Genomic DNA, 14,157 nt, shown 5'->3' with positions numbered 1-14,157 from the left:
AACGAAACACCGATTGGTAAAATGTCGCCCTTTTTTATACAAAAAGGGTTGGATGGGTTAGCAGGTACACCCAAGTCAGTTAAGAGGCTCCGTTCTGGGGACCTCTTGATTGAAACAAAAAATGACAGGCAGTCTGAACATCTACTCCGAGTAACATCAATCGGAGGTATACCCATAACAGTGACACCACACAGAACACTAAATTCATCGAGAGGTGTCATTTCGGAGTGGGACCTTCTCGACGTCACCGAGGAGGAAATCTGCTCCGAATTAAAACCACAGGGAGTTACTGCCATCAAGGCGCCTCCGTAGCCAGGTGGGAAGGAGCAGCAGTGCGTAGCACACGCTTCTTGATTAGACCGGGGTTCGAGCCCGTCACCACCAAACACGGAGGATGCGGAAAGGTCATTCAGGGAATGACCACCGCATATCCCGGAGCAATATGGCCTTAGTTGCTAATGCTCCTAAAAACCAAATAACAACAACAACTGCCGTCAAGAGAATCACTGCGCGAAGGGATGGGAAAATTGTTAAAACCAGGAGTGTTATCCTGACTTTTAACTCTCCCAAACCTCCTGATGAGATTAAAGCTTGATACATCAACTGTCCAGTACGTCCATACATTCCGAACCCTTTACGGTGTTTTAAGTGTCAGAAGTATGGACATTCTCAAATGGCCTGCCGTGGAGTCCTTGCATGCGCCCGGTGCGGTGCAAAGGACCACGAAACAACAGCATGTTCAGCCACTAAACCCACCTGCATTAACTGTGAGGGAGAACATCCGGCCTATTCAAGGGCATGCCAGAGGTGGAAAGAAGAAAAAGAAATTCAACGGCTGAAGGCAGAGCTAAACATATCATACCAGGAGGCAAGAAAGGCAGTGAAACCTCTTAACATCAAAAAACCTACCTACGCCCAGAAGGTAGCAGGGAGATGTTCGATTGGGACTCAGACGGGCATGTCCGTCCCTCCAAAAGAATCATTTACTCCCATTGCACGTTATCTTTTAAGCTCCCAAAAACCTGCACAGAAGGACCAATCAGCTGCCACTCCTATATCGATACCTCCTAATGCTCCACAAGTAACAAAAGCAAAAGAAAAGAATAAGAAAGGGGAAGTAACACCTAGTACCCAGGAAAACATGGATGTCGAGCAGAAGGAGGTACATGATGAGTCAGTTTTGGAACTCTTTGCTGAGGAAGAAATGGACACAGGACAGCGTCCATACTTCCCCAGGAAGGATAAATCCAGGACTGACAAAATTAAGCCCTCAGCACCTCGGAAGCCGCCTGATGGACCCACCAAGTCCAAATAATGGCTAAATTCCTACAGTGGAATTGTCGTGGATTCCGGCAAAATACTGACGACATCAAGGCACTCCTGCAAAAGCACAAACCTGTTTGCTTTTGCATACAGAAGACTTATTTAAAGGCAAATGATGACCCCACCATGCATAACATTACCATCATTCGTAAGGATAGAATTGTGGATGGGTCTGCCCACGGAGGAGTCGCAATCCTCGTCGGCAACCAGATCCCATTTCAGGCTTTGCAGCTTACAACTAGCATTGAAGCTGTAGCAATTCGCCTTACAGTGGGGTTCTTATTAACTGTCTGCTCTGTTTATTTGCCGCCTGGGATTGACATCCCCCAGAAAGACTTTGATGATCTTATCATGCAATTGCCTTCCCCTTGTTTAATTCTTGGGGATTTCAATGGACATAACACTCTGTGGGGTAGTGCTGACATCAATGGAAGGGGACGAGTCATAGAGCATATGCTCACTGACAATGATCTCTCCCTCCTAAATGTGGGAACAAACACCTTCTTCCACATGCCTACCCGTACATTCTCTGCCATTGATCTTTCTATCTGCTCCCCTTCTCCCCTTCCTTCACTTACTTGGGAGGTAGAAGAAAATCCACATGGAAGCGATCACTTCCCCGTGATAACAACCCTAACTAATGGTAGACCCTGTCTGCCATTTAGTTTACCTCGGTGGAAGATCGATCAGGCTGACTGGAATGCCTTTCAATATCTGGCAAACTTTGACATCACTACAGTCAGTCAGGAGCCAATCAATGAAGCAGTCATGTATGTCACAGAAACGATTGTCCAAGCAGCTGCAATTGCAATCCCAAAATCATCCGGCCGGTTCTCACTATTCCCCAAACCTTGGTGGAATTCAGAATGCACGGCAGCAAAAAAAGCACAAAACAAAGCATGGGGGATATTCTGCCGATATCCCACCACTGAAAATTTAATATCATTCAAACGTGCACGTGCAAAAGCACGTTATGTACGACGTCAGAGCCAAAGGAAATCTTGGATTCGTTTTACATCTTCCATAACTCAGGCTGCTAGCTCAAAAGTAGTCTGGGGTAAGATCCGGAAAATGAAGGGAAAATATCCACCATGCCCTTCAGTGATCCTCGAGCATAACGGATGTCCAATTGCAGATCGAACTGCAGTAGCAAATACTCTAGGAGAAACGTTTGCAAAAATATCTGCAATAACATCTTTTCCCGCAGAGTTTTTGGCCCTGAAAAAGAAAATTGAGAAAAACCCACCGAACTTCTCTTCAAAAGGGCTTGAATCGTATAACAAGCCCTTTTTACATGAAGAGTTAAATGCAGCACTTGCCCTCACGCATGCAAGTGCTGTAGGGCCCGATGACATCCACTACGAAATGTTAAAACACCTTTCACCACAATCTAAGGATCACCTTTTAATTCTGTTTGACAGAATTTTTATTCAGAAACAATTTCCGGATTCCTGGCAAAGGGCTATCGTCCTTGCTTTCCCAAAACCAGGAAAAGATCCTAGCAATCCAAGTAACTATCATCCTATTGCTCTGACAAGCTGTTTGTGCAAAGTCCTGGAAAGAATGGTTAATGCACGCCTCGTATGGTATTTAGAAACAAATGGTCTGCTTTCCAGGACACAGTGCGGCTTCCGAAGAAATAGATCCACTCTGGATCATTTAATCCGATTGGAAACGTCCATACGTGATGCTTTTATTAAATCCGAGCATTTGGTAGCAGTTTTCTTTGATATTGAAAAAGCGTACGACACAGCCTGGCGATTTGGAATTTTAAAAGACCTCTATAACTTTGGTCTTAGAGGTAACCTTCCTGTTTTTATTAAAAACTTTCTTTCGAATCGCCAATTTCAAGTCCGTTTAGGATCCACCCTCTCTCGAGTTTTCTCTCAAGAAGAGGGAGTCCCACAAGGATCCGTTCTAAGTGTTACGCTTTTCGCAATCAAAATAAACTCTATCACAGAACAACTTCCACCCACTGTAAACAATGCCCTCTATGTAGACGACTTTGCTATATTTTGCAATTCATGCAATATGAGGGTCATTGAAAGGCAACTGCAGAAAACCATTGATCGTCTCACAGCTTGGTCTTTGGCTAATGGGTTCAGATTTTCATCACAGAAGACCGTTTGTGTACACTTCTGTCGCAAACGTAATCTTCATCCTGACCCAGAATTAAGGCTTGGGCAAAATAACATCCCAGTTGTAGCAGAATTCAAATTCCTTGGACTTATTTTCGACAAAAAGCTGACATTTTTACAACACATTCGTCAGCTGAGGACAAGATGTGTCAAAGGGCTTAACATCCTTCGTGCCCTTTCGTCAACCTCGTGGGGCGCAGATCGTTCTACCCTTCTTCGCCTTTACCGAGCACTCGTCCGTTCCAAACTCGACTATGGGTCTCAGGTTTATGGTTCTGCTAGAGATAGTGCACTTCGGTGGTTAGATCCAATCCACCATCAAGCCATCCGGACAGCCACTGGAGCATTTCGCACATCTCCTGTCCAAAGCCTTTACGTTGAAGCAAATGAACCATCTCTGTGTCTTCGTCGTTACAGTACACCTTTAAATTAAAATCCCTGCCCAATCATCCCACGTGGCCATCCGTTTTTGAGCCGCGCTGGGAAAACCTCTACAACACCCGTCGGACAGCCAACAAACCTTTTGGTATTCGAATTCAAGGGCTGTTGAATGAACTAGGCCTGACGGTAGACAACGTTGCCCAGTCACCAAGGCAATTCCTTCCACCCTGGCATGCCTGTTTTCCAACTTGTGACTTCTCCCTTCAGATCTGGGAGAAGGCTACTACACCACCATATTTCTACCAGCAACTCTTTGCATCACATAGACAGCAGTATTCTGACTTTGTGCCTGTCTATACAGATGGCTCAAAGTTAGAATGTTATGTGGGATCTGCTGTTGTGTTCCCTCACAAAACATTGTCTTATAAGATCCCACATGAAAGTAGCATTTATACTGCGGAGTTGCGTGCTATAGAAACAGCCCTCGATCACATTAAAAATCACGACTACCAGAGGTATATGATCTATTGCGATTCATTAAGCGTGTTACAGGCTCTAGTATCGGTGGGGTATAACCCTCATCCGATCCTGTCCAGGATCCGGCACATTCTATTTTCTCTTGTAGAATTGGAATTTGATATTCGCTTTTGCTGGATCCCAAGCCACATTGGGATTCGGGGAAATGAACTAGCTGATACCGCTGCCAAATCAGCCATTTCCCTGGATAGTCATTGCCTGTTAGTCCCCTATACAGACTACAGGCAAATAATACGCTCTAGATTATATTCCCAGTGGCAAGATTCTTGGCACGGACAGACCACAAATAAACTACGTCATATTAAGCCTGTAATTACGCAATGGCAGTCCAGTTTACGCAGGGTCCGAAGAGAGGAAGTTGTTCTTGCTCGGCTCCGCATAGGTCATAGTCATCTAACCCATTCCTACTTGCTGAGGGCGGATGACCCACCTATGTGCGAGATGTGTAATGTCATTTTAACCGTCAGTCATATTTTAATAGAATGTCCTACTTTTATTGAAGCAAGGTGCTTGTGTTTTACCGCTTTTAATAATTTGACTGAGCCGTTTACACTCAGTCAGTTAATAGGCGACAGAGACAACATGTCTGACGTTTTTAACTTTTTACATTCTATTAATTTCTATACAAAGATATAAGTTTTATGCTTTTAATTACTACCTCTTTTACCTAAAAACTAATTGCCTGACGTGGTAGCCTTGGCTACCAAAATTTTTAGTAGCATTTTAAATGTGACTTGGCGCATTATGGTCTTAGCTGCCAATGCGCCATAAAAAATCAAATCAAATCAAATCAAAATCTAATCTCTCCTGGCACAAGCACATTACAAATATTGCTTCTTCTGCATCTAAAAAACTTGGTTTTCTCTTTCGCTCTCGGCATTACTTTTCTTCCAAACAGCTGCTCACTCTGTATAAATCGCAAATCCTCCCTGCCATGGAATATTGTTCTCACATCTGGGGTGGTGCCCCCAAAACCTCTCTCAGGCTTCTTGATTCCATTCAGAAGAGGGCAGTTAGGTTAATTAATGACTCATCTGTAACAGAGTCTCTGCACTCGCTGTCTCATAGACATACTGTTTCTCCTGCATGCCTCTTCTACAGATACTTCCATGGGCTCTGTTCTTCTGAATTTGCTTCTATAATTCCTGCTCTTTCTTTCAAACAGTCCGAACACATGCTGCCGCCAGCCAACATCCATTTACTGTCCAACTTCAAACTCACAGAACCAACTTTTCATCTTCCTCGTTTATTCATTCAACTGCTGTTTTCTGGAACAACCTTCCTTCATACGTATTTCCTGAAAATTACAGTCTACAGAAGTTCAAGTCCAATGTCAACAAATATCTTCTTTCCTCTTCTCAACCTCCAACCCAAGCACGGTACTAAGTACTATAGATTCTAATACCTCTCGTGTTTGGGGTTTACATAAAATAAAAAAATAAAAAAAACTTTTTAAATTCCTAGCATCACCTAAACAGGTGAATTTGCTATGCATCTAAAAATCAGAGACACCATGAGGACAGCTGTTTCAAAGCTTACAGACTTTTCCTCAGTTGGTGGATGGTTCTATTAGTTAATGTATGCTGAACTGAGTGAATAATGTATTTTGTCTAAATGAACAGCCAACTGGTATATGGAAGAAAACTTCTATTTTAATACATCTTTCACACTCCTAGAAATTTCAAAACAGGGTATTCAAGGTAATTAATGACTTGTCTCTCATGCAATTTCTGCTGCATGCTATTCTATAAATATGTCATGGGGACTGTTCGTCTCAATTGGCATCTGTAATTTCCACATTCCTTTGCAAACCATTTTGAACATGTGCCACAACAAGTCAGCATCCCTTCACTGTCCAACTCCAACCCCACAGAAACTACTTTTTCTCTTCTTCATTTATCCCTTCTACTTCTGTTCTCTGGAACAGCCTTCCTTCTCATTTAGTTTCCAAAAATTTTATTCAAAAACATAAAGTATTTGTTAGAAAATTCTGTATATCGTGGAGATAAATGGATTTCATTTTTAAATTTGTGTACCTGGATTACTAAATGCACATATTAGTAGTCTGGTCCAAAAACTATTTTGTGATAAATTTAATTATGGGTCTGTTTAATTAATGTGTATAGTAAAACCTTATGCAATGCTATCATTTCATTGGTATTTTGAAGAATACTGCAGTGAATGTTTCACCTTAACTCTGGGGGTTCTTCCTGTATCAACACATTAATGACTGTGTCACTATAATTCCTTTGCTACCATTCGCAGATCGAAATGCACTCTACTAGCTCTCTCCTTTTCATGTTCATTTAGTTATTATTATTTGAATTTCTTTAACCTTTAAAGTTTAATACATTAAGTTAAATTGAACATAATTTGTTTTTCGAAAATGTTATTCTGTCTTTCTTCATAGTATATTTTACTAAACTGAAGTAACTGTATGAACCTTAAAGTTAATGATCCTTTTTGATTACTTTTTGTGCAAATTATTAATATGAACACACTCTACAAATTCTCATTTTTGGTTTTCTTTTTTATATATACTACTGATTAGGTTACCAATTGGGATGAAATCTGCCATCGCCTACTAAAACGAAAGCTGTTGATATGGAATGTATTTCTGAGAGAGGTGTTTGTTGAGAGAATAAAGGTTAGATTTTTGAAAAAATTAACTTTTTATTTTGCATATATGGTATGATCTCTAAAATGAAATGGTCTAAAATGTCTTTATTACGCACATTTGCACTATATATACAGGGTGTTTCAGTTAAACGTTTCAGAACTTCTAAGAGGGGTAGGGTACATCCTGACAACTCGAAATCATATACCAGTGGGCAGAATCGAAAATTCCGAGCTTTAGTGCAGGGAATCTTAATTTCGCACAAGAACGCCAAGTTAGTAGGATGGATGATTACACGAACGCAGAGTTAGCCGATATGCATTTGGCGTACGGGGCTGCAAATTGTAGTGGGCCAGCCGCACAGCGTTTGTACGCGGAACGATATCCGACGAGGCGTATTCCCAGTCATAATTTCTTTGCAAGACTGCACCAGAGGTTAGCTGAGAGAGGTTCATTTGAAAGAGCTGACAGGGACAGGGTAAGAACAGCACGGACTCCAGCCGTCGAACAGCAACCGGAGGATTATGCACCTCGTATTGCTTTCGCTTGGAAAATGTGCTACAAATCCCCTTTTTCCTGCTGAAGTGTTTGTTTTCCGATGAGGCATCCTTCACAAGGGAAGGAATTTTCAACACGCATAATGACCATATCTGGGCGGTCGAGAACCCGCATGCAATACGACGTCGTGCAGCACAGATTCGATTTTCGGTCAATGTATGGGCCGGTATTATGGGAGATCACCTCATCGGACCTTACCTGTTACCGTGTCGTCTAACCGGACCTATCTACTTGATCTTTCTGCAGCAAGTATTGCCACAACTTTTGAGAGATGAACAGATTTCTGCATTGACGCAACAGACAATGTGGTTCCAACACGATGTAGCCCCTGCCCATTATAGCGGAGAAGTTCGTAACTACCTGGATGTCACATTTGGTCAACAGTGGATCGGACGTGGTGGTCCCGTGCGTTGGCCTGCTCTGTCACCCGACCTATCATGTCTTGATTTTTATTTCTGGGGTCATATGAAATCGCTAGTTTATGACACCCCTGTTGACAATGCTGAGGAGCTGGTTGCAAGAATCACAGTAGCTGCCGAAGAAATTCGCCTGGAGTATTCCAGAATGTTCGGATGTCCATGCGTCGAAGATGTGAGGCGTGCATTGTAGCCCATGGAAGAAACTTCGAACACTTACTTTAATCCATGTACCTTTTGCTTCTTTTCATGTATTATTAAAACGATTTCTCACTTACGGTCTCTTTTCTTTATGGTGCTTCTGTGTACAACACCGCTTCAGGAAAGCATTTCCGACCCCACATTGCTATATGATTTCGAGTTGTCAGGATGTACCCTATCCCTCTTAGAAGTTCTGAAACATTTAACTGAAACACCCTGTATATATATGCAGTTGTCTGTTGTCTTCACCATGCCCATTTGCAAATAACAACTCAACTCTCAATGGAGAAATATTCATGAAGTTTTATATGTGGGCCTTTTAAAACTATTTGTAGAGGTCATTCCAAATTTTGTTAAAATTGGACAAACAATTCTGGTAACTATTATTTATTTTATTTTATTTTTTCCCTCTATACAATTTGTGTGTATAAAACAAAAATTCATAGATTAAATGCAGCTTTAATGCAGTACTGTGAGCTTTAGACAGTCCATGCATGTTTCACATGTATCGTTATGTAGGACTCGTGAATGTGGCGCTGCCCGTGAAGAGATATATACATAGTACGTTCAAAAAGTTCCCAGAATCGCATGCTTATATTTAAATGGTGCTATAGTCATAAGGTTTTGTGGAACATTGACCTTGGTGTGCGTGTGCGCCAAATGGGAACTGGCTCGACTTCTTCACACTTGTCTGTCACAACTGATTTGATTTCAGAATGCTGCAGTTTGGGCATTGTGCTAACATCAAGTTTTGGGGGAAAGTGCTATGGAGATGTAGCTTTGAAGAAAACAGCAATTTGTGAGTTATTTAATTGGTTTAAAAATGGACAGGAAATGCTGGAAGATGAACCTCACAGTGGACACCCTTTAACATCATGACACAGTGAAAACAACACAGGAGTGAAACAACTTGTGCAAAATGATTGATGAATGACTGCTGTTGAGATTGCCCATGAAGTTGGACTGTCTGTAGGCTCAGTATGCACAATCCTGATGGAAGATTTAGGGCTGCATTACATGTGTTCAAAGTTTATTCCATGCTCGCTGTCGAATGATAAAAGGGACTGCAGGAAAGCAATTGCAGATGATTTGTTTGAAACAACTATGCAGGATACGAGCTTCCTGAGAAAAGTGGTCACTGGGAATGACAGTTGGGTGTTCGCCTATGACTCCAAGACCAATGTGGAATCTTCCGAATAGCAAACGAAAACGTCCCCACAACCCAAGAAGTCTCTTGCAACAAAATCCAATGTCAAAGTCATGCTGATCGGGGTGGGTTTTTTTTTTATGATGAGACATAGTGCACCACAAATTTGTGAGTGGGTAGAAGCATTACTACTACTTACTACATTGAGGTTTTGATGCATTTGCGTGAGACTTTACATCCCAAATGTGCAAATGTAGGATTGACCTGTTTGTGACAGGAAGCCAACCTCAAATATGGACGGATGGATAGGGAGGCTTGATCTTGCACCATGACAGTGTGTCTAGTCACACATCAATGGCAGTTCAGCAATTCTCAGATGTGAAAAAATTCAGTCATGTAGCATCCTTTGAAAATGGAGCTTCAGGGTTGTAGTTACGCTACAGTGAATGGTTGCTGCATGATCCCTCTTTGAATGTTTTGTCACAGAATATCATGATTCACATGGAAATGCTTGTTCCCATCTGAATTATGACTCAGATGGTGATTTCCTCCATAACTCATGAGTTCATCAATTGTTCAGCCTTTGGAATATGTTCAAAGGTCATTCTCATAGATAATCTCAGTCAAGCTGATGATTGTCATTTGCAAACTGGATTAGTATTAGTGGCAAATGATGCAAAAAAGCAAGTTTATACAACATCAGCCAAAAAAAAAAAAAAAAATCCCATTTCACCTATCCACCTGTCCAGTTTATCTTGTTTGTCTAGTTCTTCCCTGAATTTATTCAAACTGTAGTTGACTAGTTTCATCTGTTGTTGTATACTTCCACAACAATGAATGAAATCTTGTTCCAGCAATCAACCAATTGTTGGCTAAAGGCAAACTTCTGTACATCTATTCTGCACCCATCCTTCCTCAGTTTGAATCTGTGACCCCTCATCCTTATGTTCATAGTCTGAGCAACAGGAAGTATCCCATCAGCACTGAGTTTGCTCAAGCCATTCAAAGCCTTAAACACCTCAATCAGATCACCTTGCAAGTGCCTAGTCTCTAGATGCTGCAGTTTGCAGAACTGAAGCTTTTCATGGTAATAGCACCCCTTTATTCCCCACACCAGTCTCATTGCTCTTCAATGTGCTCATTCCAGCAGCTCTACATCCTTCCTAAAATGAGGCCTCCAAACCTGTATGCAGTACTTCAGATGTGGCCTGACCATTGTCCCTGACCATTGTATAAGGAAGGTGATTATCCCTTATACGAAGGGATAATCACCTCCTTATGCTTGTTGAAAAATTCCTGTATATCATTGAAAAAAACCCCATGAGCTATCCTGGCAGCCTATTGCACTGCTCAGAGAACTTCATATCTGACTACATAATTATCCCAGGTCTTTTTCATTCTCCAATGCCTTGAATGTGGTAGCACACAGCTGATACATTAATCTGAAATTACTACTCTGCATATGAAGTACCTTGCATTTGTCAGTGTTAAACTTCAGTTGCCATTTCTGAGCCCATTTACCTAATTTGTCTACGTCTTGTTACAGTAGCATGTCATGATTACTGTAATTAACTACCCTGCTAACCTATGTATCATTTGCAAACTTAAATATTAAGCCTGATATATTTTTATCAGAATCATTAATAAATAGCAATGGACCTGGCACTGAACCCTGTGGAACTCCATTAATAATATTAATCCACAAAGAGCAGTGTCCACCGATAACCACACTCTTTCTTCTTCCACTTAACCATCCAGAACAATAACTTAATGGCACACTGCTGCAATTTGTTTAGTAGTCTTTTATGTGCAACAATATCAAAAGCTTTTCTGAAATCCAAGTATATAATATCAAAATTATTTTTGCTTCAGTTTCTTTGTCAACCCAATCATAGTATCCAATCAAATTGGTCAGGCAAGATCTCCCCTCCACAAACCCATGCTGTGAATGAAGTATAACTGCACTCCTGTCTAGATGGTGCTGCGTCACTTCTTTAACCAATGATTAGATTATTTTTCATGGAACAGTAGTTAAGCTTACAAGTCTGTAATTACTCATGTCACCAGCCGACCGGGCTAGCCGAGTGGGTAAAGTACCTGCCCGGCAACCCAAAGGTCGCGGGTTCGATTCCCGCCTCGGGCTTGGATCAAAGTACTGCAAAAACCTTGGGAGGTGCAATATGGCCACAGAAGCCGATGCGCCAACAACTACCAAATCAAAAAAAAAAAAAAAAAAAAAAAAACTCATGTCACCCTTTGATACCCCTGTGTGAATTGGTGCTACATTCGCATATCTACTGTTCACGGGAACATTTCCTGAATCAAGAGATGCTCCCGTAATTATGGCTAATGGTTTACTTACTTCCTTTGCTGCTTTTATTAATATAATTGGATAGATCCCATCCCCCCCCCCAGATGCCTTTATCTTTAACTTCGACAATTTCTCTTCCTCTTTCCTCTCGGTTAGTACAAAATCAATTTAGTTCCATGTTAGAGTTTGATAAACTTCTGGCAACCACTTCCCTAAAGAATTGCTTATTTCGGAATGTATGCAAAATACCCATTTAGTTTGTCAGAAACCTGAGCGGGAACATCAACATCAATATCAAGTGGATCAATATGATTCATCCCCTTCCTTGTCATGTTTACATAAGTAAAGAAGTCTTTGTTGTTTTTCTTTGCATCCTTTGCCAAAGATTTCTCATAATCTACCTTAGCTTGCCTAACCTCCTTTTTGACTTTAATTGTAGCCTAGAGTATAACTACGATAGGTTTCTGTATCACCTGATAATTTATATGCATCTCATGCATTTTTCTTCCCTGCTTTAGGGAGTAGATGCTCTATCAATATATGTCTCTTTAGATTGTCTGACATCCATTTAGGTCTAACCCTTGAATAGTATTTCTTAGTTAGTAAGAAAAACCTAGTAGCTTCTATAATTATTTTCTTGAATGCTTCCCATTTAGAATGTGCTAATAGTAACATCATCAGTTTATCCCTACTGTACATAATTAAAAAACTGTCTGAGACCACTGGAGTCACCTTTATGAAAGGGAAAAATCTTTCCCTTTACCCTTGGTGGTAGTTACCTCTTTAAGTAAATCGCTCATCAATGCACTGTGATCACTACTACCTAATGGTTCTTTTATCTGCAGATTCTTAATTCATGAAGAATTACTGCTAATAATCCATACCAGGCATTGCACTTCAAATTCAGGCCTATGTGAAGAATGATCAAGTTCAGACTGCCCTAATTTAAAAGAACATAGTTTTGTTGGTTGATTCTACACAAGAAATGGGAATGGGGAAACATTTTTTGTAATAAGGAGAGGTGGACTAGAACCAGAATATTCTGATTCTAGCTCTGGCTGATGTATATTTAGCTGACTTTTAGCATCTGGCTGATATATGTCCGCCAGAAGCTAAAATCGATAATGTTAAATAGGTTTCAAGCTTTTATTGGGATAAAGTCCATTATTATTCATGTGGGAACTAATGACATTAATTGTACATGAAATGATGATTTCTTGGATAAATATAGGACCATGCTGAAAAATGTAATAAATAAGGTCGTAGTGTGTGTGCGCATGTAATTGAAAGTGTGTGTGCCAATGCCATAGGCAGAATTATGTGGTTGATAGCCCTTGTGAATTAACTCAAGACTTTGGGGAATCTCAATGCTCTTGTGAGAAAATTTTAACCAGCATGGCCTACACTTATAGGCAGGGGAACCTATTTTGTAGAGACAATACATCTGGACAAAGGTTGTGAAAGGACCTTTGCCAATATCTCTGAGAAAGCCTTAAGGGCTCTGGGTGCCAGGGTTAATAAATATAGATGTTTATCTGATGAAATACATCAAAGTAATGTTACTACACTTATCAAGAGTTCTTGTATGAGGCTTCAAAAGCCATTTCACACGCTCTATGGTGTGTGAAAGATGTACCAAGGTGCAGCTGTTATAAATTAAAAAAGAAGATTAGAGCAACAGTTTACATATCTTCAAAGGATGTGTCAAGATAGTAAATAGTACAAGAGCTTTTAATCTATCATGTGTCTACAACAGTTAGGAGTGTTATCAATAAACTTGAGTGAGTTTGAAATTAAGGTTAGGATAACTAAAGGTAACATAATGAGGCTAACAAAAATTTGGTGTTATCCAGAAATAGGCAAAGATGAGCCTTTCACTATACACATGAAATGTCCCTAGGAAAGATAAGCACAATAGGAGGGGGGAAAGTGTAGGGATTCATACTTCTTATCAGAAGCAGCCTGGGCAGCATAATAATGCCCAGTATATTGTAAATAATGTTCAAAGTACGATGTCTTTATAAATGTGTTACAAATAAAGTCAAGAATATATGAACATCTTTATGAATATAAATATAATATACATATAGATGTATATTATATTTCTATACATCTATATTATAATATAAATCTGAATTATATTATATTATAAATTACAATTATATTATAAATCTGGATTATATTATATTATAAATCTGAATATATTTATTAATACATTGTAAATACAGTCAAAAGCATAATATTCTGTAAATAATTTGACACTGATTCTATTGTTGACTCTGGGGAATGAGCCCGAACCTCGATGTGGGCCCCATCTCCCCAAGGCTATTGTCCATCAGCCAATGTAAAACCCCTGGCATAGCTGCTGTGAAGAATGTATTGTATACATATATATACACTTTTGTATATATATATATACAGCAAAAAGATTTCCAAATTTGGCACTTTCACATTGCGAGCATAGAATCTGTGGTGTGAGATAGTCAGAAGCAAAATAAAAAATGAGAGTAGGGACTTGTTTTCACAGT

General features: G+C 40.2%; 1 protein-coding gene across 3 annotated transcripts in view; it reads left to right on the top strand.

Moving 5' to 3' along the window:
* Cog1 (conserved oligomeric Golgi complex subunit 1) overlaps positions 1–14,157 on the top strand; it is a 546,651-nt gene that overhangs the window by 291,084 nt on the left and 241,410 nt on the right. For all 3 annotated transcript variants that reach the window (XM_090377929.1, XM_090377930.1, XM_090377928.1), the window contains one exon: positions 6,931–7,026. In XM_090377929.1, coding sequence (XP_090234055.1) covers positions 6,931–7,026 — 96 coding nt within the window. The remainder of the gene's footprint in view (positions 1–6,930; positions 7,027–14,157) is intronic.

This window comes from Mastigoproctus giganteus, chromosome 7, assembly GCF_048544385.1.
Source record: "Mastigoproctus giganteus isolate SK-2022 chromosome 7, ASM4854438v1, whole genome shotgun sequence".
NCBI classification, from domain to species: domain Eukaryota; kingdom Metazoa; phylum Arthropoda; class Arachnida; order Uropygi; family Thelyphonidae; genus Mastigoproctus; species Mastigoproctus giganteus.
Note: the sequence above shows the minus strand (reverse complement) of the source record. Positions and strands in the feature narration are given on the sequence as shown.